This window comes from Homarus americanus, unplaced genomic scaffold, assembly GCF_018991925.1.
Source record: "Homarus americanus isolate GMGI-L3 unplaced genomic scaffold, GMGI_Hamer_2.0 scaffold50564, whole genome shotgun sequence".
Classification (NCBI taxonomy): domain Eukaryota; kingdom Metazoa; phylum Arthropoda; class Malacostraca; order Decapoda; family Nephropidae; genus Homarus; species Homarus americanus.
The window spans coordinates 4,797,851-4,822,210 of record NW_024715014.1 but is presented as its reverse complement, the minus strand read 5'-3'; the positions used below and the strand labels follow the sequence as shown (position 1 = coordinate 4,822,210).

General features: G+C 37.5%; 2 protein-coding genes across 5 annotated transcripts in view; both read right to left on the bottom strand.

The window, feature by feature from the left end:
* Positions 1–7,030, bottom strand: part of LOC121853834 (toll-like receptor 2) — a 32,353-nt gene extending 25,323 nt beyond the window's left edge. The window contains exons 1-6 of one of the 4 annotated variants that reach the window (XM_042348220.1): positions 6,951–7,030; positions 4,916–5,045; positions 4,536–4,687; positions 2,828–2,965; positions 996–1,125; positions 435–535 (exon numbers count right to left, since the gene is read on the bottom strand). In XM_042348220.1, the coding sequence (XP_042204154.1) occupies positions 435–535; positions 996–1,125; positions 2,828–2,965; positions 4,536–4,687; positions 4,916–5,033 (639 nt within the window). In that variant the 5' untranslated portion in view covers positions 5,034–5,045; positions 6,951–7,030. The other 3 variants (XM_042348212.1, XM_042348227.1, XM_042348232.1) reach the window with 3 other exon arrangements.
* A 3,313-nt stretch (positions 7,031–10,343) lies between these two features.
* On the bottom strand, positions 10,344–22,799 carry LOC121853823 (PIN2/TERF1-interacting telomerase inhibitor 1-like). The gene is made up of 5 exons (XM_042348202.1): positions 22,526–22,799; positions 20,256–20,378; positions 16,962–17,172; positions 13,712–13,910; positions 10,344–11,936 (listed from the first exon to the last, which is right to left on the bottom strand). The coding sequence occupies exons 1-5, from the start codon at positions 22,596–22,598 to the stop codon at positions 10,947–10,949; spliced, it is 1,596 nt and encodes a 531-aa protein (XP_042204136.1). The 5' UTR covers positions 22,599–22,799; the 3' UTR covers positions 10,344–10,946.
* Between the last annotated feature and the right edge of the window lie 1,561 nt (positions 22,800–24,360).

Below are 24,360 nucleotides of genomic sequence, written 5' to 3'. Positions count from 1 at the left end.
CCTATATCTAGAAAACTAAGCATTTACCCAAGAAAATGAATAGAACTGAGAGTAATCAGCATACAAAACTGTCTAAAAACACCCTCATAATTACCAATGCGCTGATGACCACATACCTTATAATTACCAAAGCGCTGATGGCCACGTCCCTCATAATTACCAAAGCGCTGATGGCCACGTCCCTCATAATTACCAAAGCGCTATACTGTACATTATTTACACCTGCCACATCACAGCTGATGATGAGACTTTAAGAATGCTATCTTAACTCGCCACCTCCAGTGATTGGCCATTAGGTAAACAAGTTAGATAGTTATAAAAAAACAGCCACACAAGTTGTGTATATACTGTAGTGAGGTTATTTCAATACTGTACATGTTAAGTTGTTACAACCAAGAATTAGAAACTGGTGTGACTTCTTTCCTTCAACTTACTTTGTTGTGTTGAAATGTTGCCAAGGGAACATCTCGCAGGCCAGTATATGAAACATCGAGGTGCTGTATAGATGTCAGCTTTGACAAAAGGTCAGGTAACCCTGTAAAAGAAAGAATGCAAATATAATATAATTCTGGATTACTGATGAAATATGACAAACAAAAATTTCACTATTAACCTCAATAAAATTAGTTTCACTCCCCTGTAACCAAATTATACAATATCTTACAACAATGTCTCATTACACATATACCTAGCAAATTGTAGGCTTCTTCTCCAAATTAATTGTAGCAATTTTATTTACCATACTTGCAATATTAATTATATTAACACTGTACCATAATAGTCCTCTAGCCTAACAACACTCAAAGTACTTGTAGGAGTACCAACTTCTACACTGCAAAAAGATACACAACATTAAGACAAAAGAATTTGGAGAAAAATTTGCTCGTTACTTCTTTTGATAAAGAGAATATAATAATACTGCATACAGTAATGGGTACTAAGAGGAAGACTCAGACTTCAGTGTTTACACATACAAATTAGACTGTACTACTAACTTATGGTAGCAAGTGATGTCCTGTGTAGCAGCAGATTAGTAAGAGAGGGCAGGTCCTCCAGCTCTTGAAAAAATGCTGCACCTAAATTTGGGTTGTTACTGAGATCCAAAGTCATCAGTTTGCACAGTTGCTGTCAACAAAAATATTTTGTGATAATCAACTTCCTTTATCTATTTTACATGTAGGAAATTACTTTATAAAAAAATTGCATACTGAATATCATGAAAATATTATACACATAATAGTAATTATTATCACTTAATTTTTTAATAAGCTATTAAAATATCTTAACTTGTTGACAACTTCCTCAGTGTCTGAACCAACTTAGTTTAAATACTTCATTGCATTTTTACAGATTAAAACTGCACTCTTGCAATACCTATGGCATCCATAAATTGATTAGTGGATTCCTTATCATCTCCAGCATCAACTACTCAAAAGTTAAATTACATTAACAATAAAAAAGAAAGTAAAAATATTGTGGTGAATGGATGCAAGTTAATACTGTTAACAACTCAACAACCGTGATTTAAAGGCTAATAAGCAGATACTATACTGTACTGTACTGAAGTTTTATGGTGAAAGGTAAAAAAAAAAAAAAAAAGACCTAACAGGCAAAAAATGTAAGAAATTGTACTTCCATTTACTGGTTGCTTCAGTCAGTTGTTAAATTCTTTTATACCTGGCACTGTGTTGGTGATAGCCACTGCCCCTCACTATCGTGCATACTCCACACTTCCTTGCACATACACTCACTTTCTATTGTTCTCACTTTTTTATTACTGTACACACTGTACTTTAGTGCATAATAGTTAAAATATTTACTCCTGTACACACACCAATATTATATAAAATACAGTAACTAATAATACCTGTATACTGTACCACCAATCTCACGCACACACAAGACATGTCACCATCACCTCTCATACAAAAACAGTAGGTATCCACCACCGAGTCAGCCCCCCTAACCCCCCAATTCCAGGCCTACCCTCACCTTGGTCTTATCTCACCTGTGTCCACAAGACTTTTAATGTTCCTGTCATTGTAGTTGAACTGAATCATACAAATTTGGACACAGGACAAACACAAAAAGCACAAAAATGTTTCCCTTCATGCATAGCATGCTCAAATGAGGAAATGGTTATCTCCTTATTATAAATTAAGAAGAACATCATGATAGCAGATTTGGTGCCAGGGCAGTATTAAAAAATCAATGTTTTGTATACTGTATACGAGTTCACAGTAGTCTCAAAATAAGGTCAAGATTAAAATGCATACCAGTGCTAAAGCAGGTGCCAGGTTGCTCAAGGGTGCCATCCAAGGTCATACACTGCATGAGGAATAAGGAATAGATTTCACTAAAACCTCAGTTTTAGAGGTCAAGACAAAGGTCTTATCGAAAGCAACATGGATCTTTGTGCCAAGATACACAATTGTAGGTTAAAACATCATATATAATGAGATCAAGGTATATTCATATGAAGTTTGATGTTAGGGTCATGATACTCATACACACCTATCTACTCATGGCTTCAAAATGCAGGTAACATTCATGCACAAAAATCAGCCACACAAACACTGGGACCCAAAAGGGTAAGAAAGAGAGAAACAGCAAAAGAATGTATTTTTATATTTAATTTAATTTAAACTTCCAAAGCATTAGCAAAGAATATTACTTTTTCTATTAGGCCTGAAACTACTTTCTGACATGAAACTTGTTCAAGAGTTTAATTAGGAAGTGATTTATAACACCTGACACCACAAAAAAATATTATACAGTATACAGTATTAGGTTTCAATTTAAGTGATAGTGTATATGTAAATCTGACCTGCTGCTGGTAAGAGATGTGTGTCACATTGGCACCCTGGAGAGATAAAGACACAAGGACCATATCAGCCAGCAGAGTAAGGTTCAAAGTACCATCAATCCGTACTAATCGAACTGCTAAATTCTTATTCTGTGGCCACTGTAAAGAGATGACATTACTATTATCAATATTATTTAGAAACATCACAACTTAAGACTATAGAGTATAAGGACATAGTTTCAGAGGACTAACTTTGACAAAGACATTCTTGCTACTGAAAAAAAAAATTAATACCTGTACTGTAATTTTCTGCTTGAAAACCAATTGGAATCAATCATAGGAAATGCTACTACAGTAAATTTTATGTACCAAAACGAATTGAATGACTTCATGCCATAGTTGTACAGAACTGCTACAATTCCGGCCACATGATGCACACCAGAGAGATCATTCAGTGCACTATGTCAAATGAAAACATACCTCCACACACCCATGGGAGAGCAACGTCTTAGTACTACTGTAGTATCACTATCTTGAACAATGAGCATGCCTATGCCACAAAAGTTATTGAAAATGACATGAACAGGATTATTGATACATTTAGCAGAAGTAAGAATAGGTGATCACACTTCTTTTAAGTAATGTTTACTGTCGCATGTAAATAATTGTAGATATTTTTTATTTAAGATTTTTTTTTCAGTATTCTTGTTCAATTAAGTTGTCAGTGAAAAATTATGGATACCTCACCTATCTAATTATTCACAGAAAAGAATGTAACTGACAGTAATATTGATTAATGAATTTTGATAAAAAAAAGAAAAGAACATAAATTTCACATACAGGTTCAGTACTAAGTATAAATTCGGGCAGCCGAGGCTTTACCGGTATTTGGGTTAGTACGTGACTGCACCCCCAAATAAAATCTGCCCATATGCCCAAGTTTACTGTTGCCAGTGTCATGAAAACATGTTTATAGTAATATCTGATCAAAAGGTAATTTTTCTCTTCAGTATGTACTGTATCCCAGTTTTATGTTAGAGGGTTTGACTTTAAAAGGCAAGATATACAACCTGTTTCTTATTATCCATAAGGAAAGTGTTTTATCTAATGTCTTACATCCACCACCCACTTATTGTGTGTCTGCACACTTCTCTTTGCTGGTTTTCTAATTTTTAGAATACAGTAACAAGTTGCTATTCATAAAGTGTTTATTACTTGTAGCTATAATGTATTTGTATTGAAAGCACAAAGAAAAGTATCTTTAGAAAAGAATTAGAGTAACAGGGTCATTCATCTATAGTAGGTTACATCTACCTTACCTGTAACCAACACAAGGAATTAAGGCAAGCCGCAAGTCCAGAAAACTGTGAGGGCAAACTTTTCCAGAAAGTGTTGTGACGGCACCGAGTGTGAGCTCTTTCAAGACCAGACTTGACCAACACTGGAGCGGGTTCAGGTACATTCAGGAGCCGGTGTAATGCCAGTACTTGCCAACAGTGCGTAACTGAGACATGACCGATCGCCCAAGCGGCTAATGAGCCGATCATTTGGTAAAGATGATAAAAGTAAAGTAAAGTAAGCCCGTAACCAGACTCCCTATGTTCTATAGCCCCAGGATATTTATTTTTATGGATTCATACTGTGTGGTGTTTTCCAGGAATTTAACCATTGAGTAAATGGAACTTTAAAATAAACTGAAATTATGGGAAAAATATAAACAGGAAATTACCTTTGATGCAGATCTGTAGAGAGAGGCAACATCTGGGCAATGACTTGTACTAGAATTTAAATTATGTGATGACTCCTCATCAGTACAGGACGGAGATGAAGAGTTAGATGACAGAACTTCTTGCAGTTTGTCTTGACCTTCTGAAATTGAAACTGAAACAATTTATTCAACCATACTAATACAGATATCATATTGTACAAGGTGAATAAAAAAAAACTGTGATGCATTTTGAGTGCTGCAGCTCTCTTGAAGTGCATTGATAAATAAAGTATATATATATATATATATATATATATATATATATATATATATATATATATATATATATATATATATATATATATATATATGCAACAAACATCCAATAAACTATGGTTTACCTGAATCAACAACTGGTGGGTCATAATCCTCCTTGTTGGGGAATGCTGAACATGATAAATTAATAAAGATCATCAGTGCTAATAAATTCCTTACGACCAACACCCTCAAGGATTTCATCTTGTTTTGAATCTGTAATATAAAAGAAAAACTGTTAAATAAATCATAAAATATTTTTGACAACATTGATTTTGTGCCTTGTGCCAAAGCTTAAGCGTCAAGGCCTTTCAAGCCCACGACTCAGCTGCGTTCCAACACTAGGCCTCCATGTCTGGAGTGTGTAGGAGGGGGGGGGGTACTAATGCCAACCTCCGTATTGTTTTCAAGGTAGGTAAATACCTACCTTGATTGTTTTAGGATATTTATTGGTTCGGTGAGGTTTTTAATGGTTGTTTGGTGTTCATTGTAGTATTTTACCCCACATTTTTCCTCTGCTTCAAAGCCCTGCCCACTTTGAACAACTAATATTGTTGGTAATTTTATCGGTACTTAAAATACTCTTAAAATATAAATTTGCGCCGGAAACGCCATTAAGAACAAGAAAATAAGGAGTCTGCAATAGGCCGGTTGGCCTGTGCATGGCGGCTCCTGTCGAGAATTACTACCACTGTGGGGTATGGGATGTTTGGTTCCCACTCAGGATGGGATGGAGAAAGGAAACTCACGATGTGCTCTCTGTATACATGTTGTATTGGATGTACAATGCAGCTTGGTGCTGGGAAGTGGCAGCGTGGTTACAAGCGTGATGTAGAGAGAGCTGGTTGGTGAGGGTGCTCAGAGGAGGACCAGCTTGTGGGTCGCCATGCTCGCCGGCGGGAGCGAGGACCGCCAGGCAGCGGTGGAGGAAGTGGTGTAGCTTGCTGCGGCTGTAGCTAGAAGAGAGAGGGCACCACAAGGTCAGGTCTTAAATAGCAGGGGTAGGCGTGGCTTAGTAGTTGACCTCCGTGATGTATGGCGGCGCTGGTTGACCCAGACCACGAGGCATACACTGGGGAATTCGCGGGGTCGGCTACCCAGCGACAAACAGCGTTTGTAGGGGAGAAATCCACTACACCACTCTCTATCATCCATGAATCTATCTAGCCTCCTTTTGAAACTTTCCAGAGTTCCCGCACTTACTACAAAGTTGCTAAGCTTGTTCCACTCGTCCACCATCCTATTTGTGAACCAGTTTCTTCCTATCTCCCTCCTAAACCTAAACTTATCCAACTTAAATCCGTTGCTCCGAGTCCTATCCTGCTCGGATATTATAAGAACTTTATCTATATCCCCTTTATTGATTCCTTTCACCCACCTCTGCACTCTTGTTACTTACACTTTTAGATATAAAACCCAATACTCTGTTTGCCTTATTTCGAACATTAACGCACTGTTTTCTAGGCCGTAGGTCCGGGCTTACAAGTACCCCTAGATCTCTTTCACAAGTCGACTTCTCTAGGTTGATGTTGTTAAGGCTGAAGAAGATCTATTTCTGACTAAAAGGAAAAGTAATCAAGAAACGTGAACGATCGCCCAAGTGGCTTACGTGCCGATCATTGGTGAAGAGGATAAAACAAGAACAAAAAAATAAATAAATAAAAAAGAATTCTAGTGATAATGGTAAAAAGAATCAGAAATACCTATTGGGATAAAAATGAATTTTAACCTACGTCACATTGGGGCGAGAAACAGACCCTCAATAAATAAAAGCCGACACATCATTATATTAGTTTTATACGAAATGCTAACATCAGTGGTCATTAATGGTTGTTTAAGATGGGCCGAGTTGGAGGGGCACCGCCATTAGTTACCTGTTGGTGTTGTTACTTCAGTTCCTGGCGTGAAGTATTGCTGAAAGTTAAATGTTTCTTACACAACATTTGTATACATCGTTAATTGTGTACATATGCATAAGAAACTGACAGTCACAAATTACAGTAAGTCATATAGATAAACAGTACTTCACATTTACGGGGCGAGTACCAGAGTACGCAACACATCCACCTTCCACCGCAGACAACACTATACTAGCACAAGCCACAGTCCACAAGCACATACGTATACCACAAGGACGAGGTTATTGTGAATCACTGTGAGGTTGGAAGTGCGGCTCACCACTCCTCACCACACTAAAAGGTAGACTGCAAGGCAACCACTGTTTTTTTTTCTCTCAAAATTAGTAATAACGCCTCCGTGGGATTTCCCCCGAACAGTGTTTAAGAAAAATATTACCATAATTTTTATCCAGAGAAAATATATAAAACCCTTACGTTTGCTTAAATTCCAATGCAGCTTAATTAGTTATGAAATGTATCATTTCCCCACTTAGGCCTATCTGTCCTTTGTTATTACCTTTATTGTCTCGTGTCATACCTGTATAAACTACCTAGAAACCATTTAATTAGACCTCAACAACAAAATCAAATATAGATATAAATAGGGTCAGGTAGTAGTGTCGTCCTGGGAATCTCCTGGGGAATACCAGAACTGTGTATGTGCGTGTGTGTGTAGTCATAGTAGTAGTTATTGTTGTTGTACTGTAGTAGTGGTGGTGGTAGTAATAGTAGTCGTATTTTAAGGCAGTGTTTTTTTTTTAATGGACGGGAGAATGGGGAATTCGAATGTGGAAATACTTATGAATTACTGTACTGCAGAAGCATATAAACACACCTACCCTACTTAGTACTTACCTTCACAAATTAAGTTTCATTCTGTTTTGTTAGAAATAGGTAATACAATAAAAAAAATAGTATTTACATTCAAATTCATCTTGTTTCTGTTGATTTCCTGGCCGAAATTAAGTCCGCAAATTCCTGGTTGAGTCATCAAGGTGGGTTAAGTCCTTATATCCCCTATTTTTTTTTACAAATTTGACTCATTTACAAAACAAACCAGATTTATTTTTCCTATCAAAAACTATAATTAGTCATATCATAAACATTTTCTATTTTTATATGATTATTGAGATTTATGCATCATATTAAGATCAAAGAATGAAGTTACTTTATTGAAGATTAATTTGTACAGTGGGTGCAGTCCGTCAGCTACAGTTCTCGCCTGCCTAAACAACCTGAAGGGATTTCAACTCATCCTGTGTAGTGTTCTTACATCTTGCTATATACAATTCAAAACAATGCTTTGTTTTTCATGTGTTTAAATGTTAAACTTATAAGGAATGGCTGCATTTGAATATTGTATTTCCTGTAATAAATGTAAAAACGTACACGCACTAAGTATTTTTTTTCGCCAATAGAAGTAATCTTAAATTACGTTTACTAGAATATTAATAATAAACTTTTATCGAATCACTAACCCGATTCACATAACTGATGTACTAGCCATGGGGAGACGTGTCCAATGCGTTCTCAAATTAAACAATACGGAAAGTATGAAGCAATATGAAAAGTAAAGAAACACGAGAGTACTGTAATAGGAAATCTTTGACGGGCGAGAGAGGTGGGAGGGGCGGGGGGTGTTACGTAACAGGAAGCATAACGTCAAGCAGCAGCTCATGCTTTAACTGTTTAACTTGTTAGTTTTGCTTGTTCGCACCTGCCAAAATTAAACATAATGCAGTGATGTATGTCAATTCGTCAAGACACTTAGTTTGCGTTTGTTAAGTCCATTCAACGGGTTTCTTCAGTTCCAACAACAATCTGTTAACAAGTCTGTTGCTAGTTTGGCGGACAATTTTGGTCTCGTTTTGCTCAATATTTGATTCTTAATGCAATGGGATAGTCTTTTTTGGTACTGTATGTACATGTCTACAACAATGCTGAAAACATTTTATCCCTACAATCCCTGCCTCCGTTTATACCTCCCTAACCTTACACTTCCTGTTGTCCTCACTATCAATTACAATTCTACCATATACTGTACAGTACTTTCCCGGGTCCAAGTGATATAATGGATGGGTTCCTCTATACTTTTACCACCTAATGATATTCATATATATTTTCTATTCAAGTGTTATTGAACTTCCCTGTACCATTTTTTTTAGAATTACTTTCTCCTCAGTCCTTTCTTTCCTATAAGCCATACCCTCTGGTTTGTAATGAAATAACTACATTAAAAGCTAAACTGCTGCAATTATACATTAACTAAAAAAATTAACTCACTTTTGTCACCATATTCCCTATCTCTGGAAGATCTTTCCCTATAACACGTACTGTAATAAATATTCCTTTTAAAAGTTTTGCACTGCACATAGACTGCCTATCATTTCAAAAATATTAATCTCATCCTTACTCTCATTATCAGCAAACTCTTGTATCTTTATAAGAATTTTCTTGGAGAATAAATCCCAATTTGGAAAAGCTATCAGCAATGTACACTACTCCTTTTCTTATTTTGCTGATGAACTTTTTGTCATTCCAAATTAAATTAGTAATTTTTATCGTGAAGGTCTGCTAATAAGTCTTATAAAACTAATGTGGGGTTCAAGATGTTTGGGTTCACACTCAGGATGGGATGGAGAAAGGAAACTCACAATGTGCTCTCTATATACATGTTGTATTGGATGTACAATGCAGCTTGGTGCTGGGAAGGCAGCGTGGTTACAAGTGTGATGTAGAGAGAGCTGGTTGGTGAGGACGCTCAGAGAAGGACAGCTTGTGGGTCGCCATGCTTGCTGGCAGGAGAGAGGACCGCCAGGCAGCGGCGGAGGAGGTGGAGGTGTTGCTGGCTGTAGGTAGAAAGAGACAGGTCACCACGAGGTCAGGTCTTAAATAGCGGAGGTAGGCGTGGCTTAGTAGTTGACCCCCGCTCCGTGATGTATGGCAGCGCTGGTTGACCCAGACCACGAGGCATACACTGGGGAATTGGTGGGGTCGGCTACTCAGCGACAAACAGCGTTTGTAGGGGAGAAATCCACTACACTATTTACTGGTACAGTACTTCTTTCCTTAAAACTTTTTCGCGCAACATTTACTTCGTTAATCTTTATATTCTTGCTTCTAAGATTATTGTGAATTTCTAGCGATTTGAAATCTTGTAATCCTCTGAATAACTTATAAATTCCAAGACAACGAAAATTTTATCAGCTCTAAATTTTTTATCATAATAATGTAATTATTTTTATTATGTATCCTTTTGGTTCTACATCACCTTTCAACGGTGATTTTTCATCCTCTTATCGATAATTCCCTCGTTATCACTTGGAACAGAAACTGCTAATTGTTGTGAGGTGAGGAGGGAAGTGTTGTGTGGTGAGGAGGGAAGTGTTGTGTGGTGAGGATGGAAGTGTTGTGTGGTGAGGATGGAAGTGTTGTGAGGTGAGGATGGAAGTGTTGTGTGGTGAGGAGGGAAGTGTTGTGAGGTGAGGAGGGAAGTGTTGTGTGGTGAGGAGGGAAGTGTTGTGTGGTGAGGATGGAAGTGTTGTGTGGTGAGGATGGAAGTGTTGTGAGGTGAGGAGGGAAGTGTTGTGTGGTGAGGAGGGAAGTGTGTGGTGAGGAGGGAAGTGTTGTGTGGTGAGGAGGGAAGTGTTGTGTGGTGAGGAGGGAAGTGTTGTGTGATGAGGAGGGAAGTGTTGTCAAGTGAAGCGAGGGAGAGAGTTGAGCGTAAGAAAATAAATTTGTATCGCTCAGTGATGAACTAAAACAACGAAATACGACTTTCGTTTGTTTACGGTGTCACCAGTGGGTTACGTAGACGTGGGCTGAGAGCTATAGGCACTGCGTGATGTGACGAGTCGAGTCGGCCTGACGTGGAGTTGAAATTGCGGTGGGTCTAGTCAGGTGAAGTATTTGTCATATTGGAAATTATTTGGGTGTATTTTAGGTGGCTCCAGACCCATACCCAATATTTCCGATTAAATTACTGTACATTAATTTTTATATTTACTATTTCATGGGAATACTGTACTGTACTCAGCCACTCTCATGATACAATATATCGAGTCTACTGTGCACTGCTCTTCGTCTTCTTCTGTACAAGATTTTTTTTCCTTCAGACAAAAATGGTGTGCAGTAAAGTATTAAATCTCTTCACATAAAATGGGATACCACACCATTAGACTTATCATTCTCTAATTTAATTCTATATATCAGCCGGATATCATTCTGTAGATGTTACCATTTCTGTCTCATTTATCTTTCTGTGGCTCTTCTTTGTTTTCTTTTTCTTCCTTTTAAGGTCTTTTTCTTCATTTTCAGCAGTTGTTTCAGACCTATCTTCTGCCTCCTCTTTCTCCTTCTTCATCTTCTTTTTCTTCCTTTTTTGTTCTTTTTCTTCTTTTTCAGACGTTATGGCATTTCTGTTTGATTCACCTTCTTGTGGCTCTTCCTTTGCTTTCTTCTTCTTTCTTTTTTGTTCTTTCTCACCAGTTTCAGAATTAACATTTGCGTCCAATTCATCTTCTGATTTTTTTGTTTTCTTTTTCTTCCTGCTATTTTCTTTTTCATTAGTTTCAGACATTTTGCCATTCAATTCTGATTTTTCTTCCACCTCCATTTTCAGTTTCTTTTTCTTCATTTTATTTTCTTCCTCATAAACTTCAGGTGTGTTGCCACTGTTGTCTGATTCAACTTCTTGCAGCCGTTCTCTTTTTTTCTTTTTCTTTCGTTCTTTTTCACCACTTTCAGATATGCCAACAGTTAAGCCTAGTTTATCTTCTAGCATTTCTTCCTTTATCTTCTGTTTCTTTTTCATCTTCTTTTGGTCTTGCTGACTATCAATTACAGTGCAATGTATGGCACTTTCGCTCTCACTTGTCTTTTTCCTTTTCTTTGCCTTCTTAAAAATAGCTGGACTAATTTCTTCACTTTTGTCTAGTTTAATCTCTGGGCTAATTTCTTCTTTAACTTCCACTTTCTCCTTCAAGAAAGATTTTTTCCTTTTTCCTTTCAATCTTTCTGTATTGTCTTCCACTTTATCATCTTTGTCATGATTCTTCTCTTTACGTCTCCCCTCTTTTTCTTTTGTATTAACGAAACTCATTAGTTCAGGCTTTGACCTTAATTCAACTTCTTCTTCCCCATTTTCTTCATCTTGAAATTTTGCCAACTGTGATGCCTTCATAGATGCCATTTTCTGAGCAAAATAGTCCTGCAAGAAAAAGTAATATGTTAAATATATGAACTTCAGAACTATACAAATGCTTAACTTTCTTAATTTTTTTCTTTTATTCAGTTACATACACATACAACCTTACATACATAATGTAAAAAATAAATAAATAAATAACTATCATAGGTAAAAAGCAAATATAAGGAATAAAGAATTCTTTGTGAATGAGAGCGAGGAGGGAGCTTTGCTAAGGGTCAGCAGAGGCGGCTGAGCTGGTTGCTATGGCAACACTGAGGGCCACCATGTGTTAAACTTTGATTTACGGTAACTTTTCCTTAATAGTCCAAACAATTTGAGGGGAAAGAAGGTCCAGACTTTTACCAAGTGGGGGTTCTGCAGGCCACTGTGCAACTAAGCAGCCACCTATTAGCTCCCCAATTATTCTGAAATTTGTATTTTAATGTACAATAAATGTCATGTGTTTCCTTTTATCAGTACAGTTCATTAAAAAATATATTTTTTTTAATATAATACTGTAACTTATTACCAAAATATACTGTATACAGTATACTGTATTGTCTTTAATAGGGAATTATGTACAGTGGTCTAATCAGATTTGATATAGGCCTAATGAGAGCTAATAGATACTAGAGATGACACTCCATGGGTAAACGTGGTGGGGGACTGGCCAATGCCACGTTTGTTTTTATTTATTAATTTTTATACTATATTCTTGAATGATCAGCCACTTGTGGTGAGTGTTTCATCATAAATAATATAACATACAGTATTAAATAATAGAAAAAATATGACTGTATATAATTTGTAATTTTACTTCAAAATAAAAGAACAAGCTGATCCCTCCTTCCATAAATATGGGGGTGGGACTGGCTATATTGCCGTTTGCTTTTGTTTTTATTTATTGATTATTATATTCTCGTATGATCGGTCTCTTATCGTGTCTAATTATTAATAATATAAAATATTAAATTATAGAAAAAAATATCGGACATATAATTTGTAATTTTACTTCAAAATAATGGGGACTGAAATGGACTGCTGCAGGTGTGTGTGAGTGACATAAGGATGATGCAATGCTTGGTCATCATCTGTTCTTCCTGGGAGGATTACCGTCACCAATGCTCTAATATTTTACATAAAATCTTACCATTTTTCTGGGGCTGAATGTGATGAACTTAAAGCTAACCAATCACAGTGCAGCATTATGGACGAGTACATTCTAAGGGTAGGGGAATAAACTGCTCACTCTCGGGTCCAAGAGGAGGAGAGAAACCTCAAATAAACGCTTGCTGGCGTGAATTTCAAATGATTGCATGCATCGGGAATTTCAAACGACAAATATTTAATGGTTCGGACAAATGTTTCTTGTCCTGAAAGGGTCCGGACTATCAGAAATCCGAACTTACAGGATCTGAACTTTCGGGGGCTTACTGTATTTTCATCTAGATATTATTTTATTAATGTTTTTAATGTACTATATTACATAGTAAATTACATTAGTTGTGTACTATTCATGATTAGTTAGGTAGGGTTTTTTCTTGTCTGTGAACCGATATTGTATTTCTGGGTATGATATTGGTGTATTTTTGTCACTGAAGAACCAAACCCTATTTTTTCCCATTTGTTCTGTTATCGAGATAGAAAAAAATAATGTAATTTTTTTTTTAACCTAACCCATTTGTATATTGAGGGATATCAGTACAGTGTACACACAAATTTAAGAACACTAATTTGTATTTCACGAATTATTGTGACTCCATTGTATAAAGAAACCAATCAGACTAACTCCTTACCCGAATACTACAGCCTTTAATTGTTGTCACACCATTCATTTTATCCACATGGCCAATCTCATCTACCTCTGTGGTGGTACAGGTATCACCAATGGCCTCTGTCTCAGCCAGCTTCTTTGCCCTTTTGGAGCCCAAGATGCAGGCTATATCATCTTCCTTATAGTTACTCAAGTCCTTTCCACGAGTAAATTTGTGGTAGCTGTTTTGGAAGAATAGAGACCAGTTTAAAAGCTCTGTAAAACTCTCATGGATCCATGGACAAATTGGCAAAGTGAAGAAATTAAGACAAACACAGATAGTCCTTGAGGCCAAGTCATTCAAAGGCAGAAAATATAAAATGTGAATGAATTTGATGAAAAAATTAACTTTGGTTAGATGAACATCAATGAAGGATAAAACTGATTCAAGAAGAAAAGGCATATGACTCAAGACAATAAATAATAAACAAATGATTACTACAACACAATGCCAAACAATATGCAAGTTGTAAACAATATTCTGAATTATAGTGTTCTTCTTGGAAGGATCTGAAAAATAATTAATTAATGTTGTAATCCAATTTTCTAGCCAAACCAGAAAAAGGCAACTCAGTATATTGTAGTCATTTGGTGTAGAGAGTGAATTCCAGATTCCCAAACTTGAGATGGTAATCTAAAAATCAAATACATTTTAAATAAGAATGTTATCTATGTATATTTCTAGCAAATGGATACACTTGGAATGAAAGTTTGCCTGGAGAAGTGAAGGCTGAGTCTTCATCATTAGGGTGCTTGATCCTGTTTTCCTTGGCCACACCTGACAACATCACAAACGGATCATATGTCAGCTCCAGCCCACTCAGCCAACACAATTGGGTTTCAGAGTCACTGTTTCTAACCAATTGTCAGTATAAAATGACTGTATACACATGACAGCAAGAACAGGGAGGGATAATGTACCACTTCATAGTGACACCACCTGATCAAATTGGTGGTGAGAAAAGACTTCTAACACACAAACTATGGCAGTATTATATTTAGTAAGGTATCAACTGCCATTACTGTACAGGCATCCCTCGCTTTATGAACATTAGAGATACGAAAATTTGCTTATACGAATTTCCTATCTTACCACCTACTTTTTGTGCTACAAAAGCTTACCCCGCTTATATGAATTTGGGACTCAGCAAATCATGCGCCTCGTGAGTCAACTAGGGCAGCCACACAACCCCTAGTGCTCTCCCTCCCAGACTGAGGTAGGAGTTGCAGTACGTTATGATTATTTTTCAACAAGTAATTTTAGGAAGATAAACTTAATTTTTGTGTGTTTTCTTACATGCACACAATCTGCAATACATAATGTGTAATAAAAAATAAATAAAAATAAAAAACATAATAAGGTCAAAAACATAAGAGGGAATAAACATTTCATTGTGTGCAGGGGAGCATTGCTAAGGGTCAGCAGAGGGTAGCCGGGCTGGGTTGCAATGGCGAGATTTGAGGGTGGCCAGACGTGACACAGCCAGCGTTTATGCAAGTGGCAGCTGTGTTAAACTTTGATTTAGATTTTTCTCAATGGTATTAGCTGCATATACTCATCTGGATAGTATATTATTAATGTTTTTAATGTGTTAGGTAGTAAATTATAGTTGTGTACTATTTATCATTAGTTAGGTAGGTTTTTTCTTGTTTGAGAACCGATTTTGTGTTTTTAGGGTATGATATTGGGGTTTTCTTGTCATTGGGAACCAAACCCTAGTTTTCCCATACGTATGTTCTTTTATCCATATACGAAAATTCACTTGGCTAATGAGTTTTCACGAACCTAACCCATTTGCATAGCAAGGGATACCTGTACAGCAGTTTATAAAAAATTCTGAAAACCATTCTCCACATTGGCTATACAGCCCTGTTTTAGCCTTGTTTATTGTTACCAAATACTTATCATGTTTTCCATCAAGATGCCCTCTGTGGGGGTACTAATTACTGTACTGCAATAACCAATATGATGGATTTGGCTATCACACCTGACCTGCTTTATAAATTGGAGGCTAAATTATGATCACCCATTGCTCCTTGTTACAACCATTGTCCTCAAAAGAGGGAAAAAAATTACTCTATGGAGTAAGGAGGCCTAATTAAAGCCAAGTTGTACTACCACAGTGGGATTCTATTTTTTTTATTCCAAAGCCAATCAACTACTTTCCTTCAGTCCCCATCTGACAACCAATGAGTGCAGTCACCCCAGTTTTGCTTGACTATTGATAAAACCTAAGTGCCTGCCCCATTTTGAAACTTCAAGGATAATTGTCAGGGATAAAACCACAGTTTTAGGTTTTATTTTAAAAGACTGATATTTTTTTGTTACTTAAACATGTATCCTCTTGCAAGTCAGGGCCAGTGAGCTGGAGTTGGCCAACTTTAACACTGATGTCTGTAAACCAGTTGTGGGGTAGCAGGGGACAGGAATTTAGTGACCTTGCATTATCAGTTGTGAGGAACAAGCTTCTGAGTATAAACAGGTATGTCTTGTGGCTTCAGTAAAACTATTAGCTCACTGTGGTGTGGTATAGAGCATGTGGAATATCTTCTTTGTGGTTTTAAACAGTCTGCTTTTAAAATCCCCTGACTCATCTGTATTACGGGGATTTTATGTACTTATGAGTGATCTTAATTGTTACAACATGCATAAGTCCTTCTGGGGGTCAGTGAAATGACTTGCATATGTTGGGTTAGTCAGTGAGTGCAGTTTTGTTATGGGTGATCTTAAAACTTTTCCAAGTCTCTGCTAGACCCGAGCTACCCCATATGGTTCTGTTATACAGTATATCTAAAAGAATGCAATACAGTGAAGTAGGTATAGAACTTTTGCACCCAAGATTTGTCTGTATAATAGAAACTGCGATCAACGAGTTTAATCAGGAGATGACTCATTAACCTAATGTGGTGCTTATATGCTCCATAATGTGAAGAATTATTTAAGCAGGTTGAGATGCCTTTTTTTAAATTTTAAAGACTAATCAAGGTGTGAATTGACTTGGCAGAAACTAAGCTTAATGAACAGTACAAATACAGTTTAGTGAATGGGCCTTAAAGACTCTGATCATTTAAGTGCCAAAGTTCATTCCACTGTAATATAAAGGAATGAAATACAGTAAACACGATTTTTTTCAATATAATACACTCAGCACTGATAATTTCTCAACAGAATTATACCCAGTAACTTAATACTTATATGTCAACATAAAATAATTAAAGCTTCATCTGCTTACTGAACTCGAGCTCTGGAAACTTTTGATCTGGCTTCCAAAGACTTCCCTTCCTTCTCCTGTGAGTCTTCATCACTGTTGGCAGAACTGTTACATGCTGAATTGGTCTTGGAATTGACAGCACTGTTGTGTTCACTATTAAGTGTAGCTAATACACTTTCAAAGTCCTCATAGTGCTTAATCCATTCATCATCTTGACCCTTATACCCAATACCTGGGGAGGGAGAAGGCAATGCTGGATTAAACCAAAAGCACAGAAGGCTAAAAACATACAATGCATGGAAAAACAGAAATACAGTAATAAATAGCATAGAACTTTCATGAAAACATTTAAACATTAAGAGATAAAACTCGAAGCTTGTGTGGAAAGCCGGCTTCCTCCATGAAGGAGATGTCCCCTTCCACACTACCCGCTCTCCCCACCAGCACCAAAAAGAGACGTAAGCCCCGTCTCCACTTGCACGGCACTTGGAGATTAATGGATTGATTGTGGTAATTACATCCCTGACAAAGCAACAGCCTAGGTCATATGCCGGCGAATTATAGAAGAGTTAAATCAAATAATATAAGGTAAAAAACATAAATAATATATATTGTATTTTATGGCATATAAGATGCACTTTTTCGTCTGAAAAATGGCTAAAAAAATCCTAAATGTGAAACTGCAGTCTCCCATAAGCTAATGAATCTCCCATTTACTGTCTCCAGTAGTCTAAATTCTACCTGACCCAACTCCAGAATTAAAAATTTTATTGCTTACTTAAATACATTATTATTATTATCTTTAATTAATTAAAATTTAATTATTGTAAATATAAAAGCTTGATTTATAACTCCTGTACTGATGACGATAATCTGAGAAGATTTATGTCTGTACGGTAGACACCCAACTCTTCAGTTAGCTAGGCAGTAACCATTTCTAAACTATTACAAGCATTACAATCTATTAATGCCATACCTGCAACATTTATTTTTAAATATACAAATACCTGATACAAGTGAAGATATAGACAACTTTCTTCTTACATTTGCATCAGCTAACATTGCTGGCGGCATTATAGCCAGGTCAGACCCGTCACTGTAACCACCAGGCTACTGGGCCAAGCTATGAGGTGTTATGGTTGTTTTCCATCTTGTAATTTCAAGTAGATAAACGTAACTGTCTTCCTTTTTTATTCAGTTACATGCATACACCATCCTTCATACATATTGTAAAAAAAGTAAAAGAAATAATTGTCATATGGGCAAACACAAAGGGAATACAGTATACAGTGGGGTATGCTATAACGAATCTAATTGGTTCTAGAACCTTGTTCGTTATAGCATTCGTTCGTTATAGGATTAATCCATTCCAGGCCGCCAAATACAACCACTTAACACTGAAAAATATAATATAAAATTGTAAAAATTGTAAAAAAGTGCATAAATATGCATCTAAACCCCTGAAATAAAGAATATCATTAATGCTTGTAATAAAAAAACAATAAATTAGTAAAAAAAAAAAAAATTTTTAAATAATGTTCGTTGTAGGAGTTTCGTTCGTTATAGCATTCTCAATTTTATAGGTAAAACCGTTCGTTATAGGAATATTCGTAGTAGGATCCGTTCGTTATAGTATACCCCACTGTACATTTATTTGCACACGAGTTAGCTGGCTCCGTGGGGTAGCGGCAGCAGGCGAGGCGTGTTGGGAGGGAAGCATTGCTCGGGAATCGGTGGAGGTAGCATCCTTGCTGGTCTCTGTTTCTATGGTGAAACAGGGAGTACTGTTGGCAGTGTACAGTACAGCTCCTCCCCGACTTACGACCTACTCGACTTACGACCACCCGCACTTACGACCTGCCTCAGTCGTATCAAAATTTGGTGTAAATACGTATTTTCGAGTCCCAAAGTCAGTACACAGACAAAATTTTCGTTTGTAATTCCCTTTAAAATGGCTGTCAAACTTAAAAGTGAGTTTTGTGGTGCTGAGAAGAAAAAGAGACACCCATTTTAGATTTTCTATGTATTAATTAAGCATTTCCGACTTACGACCTGGATTTGGGTCCCTAACCCCGTCGTAAGTCGGGGAGGAGCTGTATATGCAAATGGCAACTGTGTTAAACTTTCATTTGGTTTTTATTTACTGGTTTGGCAATACAGTATCTTTGGTTGTAATTTATTTATCGGTATTTTTATTTATTCCTCACATTTACTGGCACTGTATACATTATTTTAAGAAAACTATGACTATGGGAGGAAAATCCACACAAAAGTTTTCTCTTAAATACTCCTTGCTAAAATGGGGGGGTGCATCCTATATGCCATAAAATACAGTAGTATAAAAAAATTTTGAAAACCATTTAAACATTAATAGATAAAACAGAAAACTTGTGTAGAAGGTCAGCTTCCTCCACAAAGGTGAGGATGTCCCCCCTCCCATGCTACCCACTCCCTCCCCCAGCACCAAAGAGACATTAAAGCCCATGTCCCACCAGATACTGGGAGAGGTGCCTACAAAGGACTCTAGGACTGGGGCACTCCACCAGGTGTCAAACAATCAATGGGACCAGGCAGTCATCACAATGGGGAGGAGCGTCCTCTCCATTAAAACACCGTGAATCAGTCGTGTGTGGCCAATGTGGAGGAAGGCCAAAATCCCAGTGGCAGGACAGTCCCTGATATCCCCAGGAACCCAAAATAGGGTGGATGTCATTGAGCTTGTTTGCTGACAGAATCCCACCTGCATTGCCAACCTCATATCAGAGGTAGGTAGAGGAGAATGATGTGACCCAGGCCAAGAAGCAGCTGCTTTTGCCACAACATCAGCATACTCATGGGTGGTGATGGGTCGAACCCAGCAAAAACTGATTTTGTGTCTCCGACATTGAATGAGAAACAGCCACTATAAAATAGCTAAATCATCCTGAATGTAATGTTTATGATTAATAGCCTATTAAAATGTTATACAAAGGGCAAAAAATATTTAAAACTCATTAACACTCACATAACATTAAAACACGAAAACAAAACTTTTTTTGTTTGTTAAAAAAATAACAATGTGTTTTGTTAAAAACAAAACAAAAAACAATAAAACAATGGCTTTGGGCTAAAAAAAATAAGTTTTTGCCAACCCCGATTTATGATATTTTCTGTTGAAACCTTTTGAATTTAAGCTTGGTGCATGCTATTTCACAATGTATCTCGGTAAAACAACATTTCAAAAAATAAGTGGAAACGGTGCATACAATAAACTGACAACAGAAAATTCAGTACTGTAACAACTGCTTTGGCAAAAACACTTCACATATAAATTACCTTTGCTGTTGTCTTTAAACTTGACAGCGATTGGATCCCTCTCTCCCTGTTCCTCTCGTCCAAGGCCTTTGCCTTTTGACCAACCCATCTTCTCCATCAACTTCTTGCCAAATTTGTTGTCATCTGAAATAATTAATTTATCTAAATGACCACTAAATATATATGGCATACACATTATAAAAAAATATATATATTTTGGGTGTAAAATAGATTCTCACAATATCAGACTACTGGGAAGTATTTTCTGGGAATGCCAACCTAGGAAAGATACACAGTACAGGCATCCCTGGGTTGCTTTTACATGCTTTTACTTTTATCCTCGTTGCCACTGATCGGCTCGTTAGCCGCTTGGTCACGTCTCTGATATGCACTGTTGGCAAATACTTAGGCATGGCTCCTGAATATATCTGAACCTGCTACAGAGTTGGTCAGTCTGATCTTGAAACAGCTCACACTCGTTGCCATCACAACACTCTCTGGCAGATTGTTCCAAGAGCTCACAATTTTCACTCCAAAAAAGTTTGCCCTCACAATTTTCTGGACTTGTGGCTTCTTCAACCTTGTGCTGTGACCTCTTGTGGGGCAGACATCCGCCAGCTCCAGATATGTACATTCGACCAAGTAGTGCCCCAAGATGTTTATACACTTCGAATAGATTGCCTCTCGCCCATCTGTAGTATAAGCTGGGTAGTTACAGGCGCTCCAATCTCTCTGAGTAACTCAGGTTCTGTACAGCAGGCACCAGTCTGGTGGTCATCCTTTGGACATTTTCAATCAATTGACAGTCTCTAGCATACCTCGGGGACCAGACGGGGAAGCACCTCACTCTTGAAGATCGTGACGAGCGATGGACCATTCACATATTTAAATGACGTTCTTATAAGATCTACTAGTTTTGTTGCCTGATACACACCCAGGTCATTTTCACATTCAGTCTCATTTAATGCAGTCTCCTCGTCCTGTTGGGATATGTGATATGCCTCCTTACTGTTGGTGCAACCCAGGTGCATCCTTTTGGCACTTCGTGACATGGAATCTTAGCAGCCATTTCTTCTACCATTCTTGAAGCTCACAGAGGTCTTCTGTTGCTCTTCACAGTCTGTTTGATTCTTAATTTCCCAAAATAATTTGGCATCGTCTGCAAACATTTGTATGGAGGAGTGTACAGCTTCTGCCATGTCATGAATGAAGCAAACAAACAACAGCCGGCCCGCTTGTCACGGGTACACACAACGATTTTGTGTCATTAATCACTGCACTGCTAGCAATCGCAAAGAAAGTCTCTGATCCACGCTAGAACACTTCCCCGAATCCCATACCCCTCCAGTTTCACTCTCAGCCTTTCATGGCAAAATCTAGGTATATATTGTCGATATTTCTGCCTTGTTCTTGAATTTGAGTCAAAACATCTAGTACCTTATGTAATTGTGATCGTCCCAGGATAAAACTGTGTTAGCATTCCTTTACAAGGTTGTTTCATAGCTTTAGTTGGAATTTAACCAGGCCGGGCAAAATATCCACTGCTTATGAACTAAGATTAAGCAAGGTAAAAATTATATATATTTGCACAAACTACAACAGTGTCCACTATAAAACACAGTAAAATTGCTGCTTTTTTATAATCGTTTTCAGTGAAAAATCTCCGGCAGGTCAGTCGTTAATAATTGGCAGTGGATATTCTGCCGTTAGCGGCTAAGTTCCTACTAACACCATTTTGCTGTGAGTGCACTTTGATAGGCTAAATACTTTCTGTTTAATATGACAGAGGTCTGCCCTCTGGCTAGGAAGTTAGGTAGGTTTCTTTGGTTGGTTAGGTCATGTTCTATTAGATTCAAGTAAATGTTGCATCTTCTATGATAATAAGAACATGTAAAAAAATGAGCAAAATCGAACAACTTCTGGTTAGGAACGTTTATAGCTACACAACGATCGATTCATGGGGAAATAAATGCCAAATGAGTTACGGTCATATACAGTAATGCTCTCCGGAAATGGACGATTACGTCGCCAATCAGAACATACTCACGGTAAACTAGCATTAGTAGGAACTTAGCCAGTCACGGTAAAATATCCACTGTCTATATAATAACACTCTTGAGTATGACACAACTTACAAGTGAATAAGAATAACCATTGTGGTCCAGTGATTCTACCTAATATTACCCATGGGCTAAGTTCCTAGTGTAGTAGCACGAAGGCCAAGGAGGAAAGCTCCCACAAAACCCAGTGTAATTACATATCAATCAATCAATACACAACACTGTCTTTACCATTAACCCAATCTGCTCCTCTGGGATTAAGTGACCATTTCTGTCTCCTGCGTGGTTCTGCGAGCATAGCCATTGTGATGTTCGGTAGTTGGTTACCTCCCCAGAGAGACAATCAAATCACATGTGGTGCCAGTCTGCCAGCAGTGACTGGGTTATGATCTTATAGAACAAACAGTCAGACCGCCTCGTGTGGCATCAGCTGGACCACACCGCCTCCTCACACAGTAAACACCACATGGCACATCCCGAGTCCCTACCCTACCCGGGCCTACTGTCTTTAATCTCTATCTCACTAAATCACCCAATTAAATATAATATATAAAAGGTGCATAATAAATAATATTAATAAATAAAATAATAAAGTATTTTACAGTAAATTTGGGCATTATAAAATTTCGAAATTGATTTATTTCTTATTGTTTACAAAGGGAAAATCTTGTCTGTCTAACAAATCTGCTAACGTTTTTAAGGAAAGTCTTCGAGGTAGTAGATAATGACGAAAATTACGATGTTATTTACTTAGACTTAAGCAAAGCATTTGACAGAGTACCGCATCAGAGGCTTCTGAGAAAAATTAAGGCTCATGGTATCGAGGGGAAAGTTTTAAATTGGATAAAATCATGGCTCACCAATAGAACACAGAGGTCAGCGTAGATGGTGTTAAATCTGTGTGGGGCCGTGTAACCAGTGGGGTTCCCCAGGGGTCAGTACTAGGCCCACTCTTGTTCATAATCTACATAAACGATTTAGATACTGGGATCAGCAGTGACATAAGCAAGTTTGCGGATGACACCAAAATAGGGCGGCAAATTAATTCAGGGCAGGATGCAAATGCATTACAGGAGGATCTAAATATACTGCAGGGGTGGTCTGAAAAATGGCAAATGAAATTCAACACCAGCAAGTGCAGCGTACTTAATATTAGAAGAACAAATACTTATAATGTATACAGCCTCAACAACATCAACCTAGAGAAGTCGACTTGTGAAAGAGACCTAGGGGTACTTGTAAGCCCGGACCTACGGCCTAGAAAACAGTGCGTTAATGTTCGAAATAAGGCAAACAGAGTATTGGGTTTTATATCTAGAAGTGTAAGTAACAAGAGTGCAGTGGTCTTATTGCAACTATATCTTGCGCTAGTCAGGCCGCACCTCGATCATGCGGTTCATTTCTGGTGCCCCTATTATAGAATGGATATAAATTCACTAGAGTCGGTGCAGCGAAGAATGACGAAAATGATTCAGGGACTTAGAAACCTTCCATATCAGGATAGGTTAAAGAAACTTAACTTGCATTCCCTGGAAAGACGAAGAGTGCGGGGAGATATGATAGAAGTATTTAAGTGGGTGAAAGGAATCAATAAAGGGGATATAGATAAAGTTCTTATAATATCCGAGCAGGATAGGACTCGGAGCAACGGATTCAAGTTGGATAAGTTTGGGTTTAGGAGGGAGATAGGAAGAAACTGGTTCACAAATAGGGTGGTGGACGAGTGGAACAAGCTTAGCAACTTTGTAGTAAGTGCGGGAACTCTGGAAAGTTTCAAAAGGAGGCTAGATAGATTCATGGATGATAGAGAGTTGTAGTAACTCTCGACAGGAGCTGCCATGCACAGGCCAACCGGCCTATTGCAGACTCCTTATTTTCTTATGTTCTTCTTATTATTGCATCGGCAGCCCATCCACCATGTTGGTGCCTTTACTGTATTTTATAAAATTAGAAAACATTATGTGATGCTGGACGTCTGTATTGAATATCTTTAACAGAGTTGAAAATACAGTATTGTATGTTAGAAATCTAAGGACCTTATGCAAAAGCTGGCGATTTTCATTAGT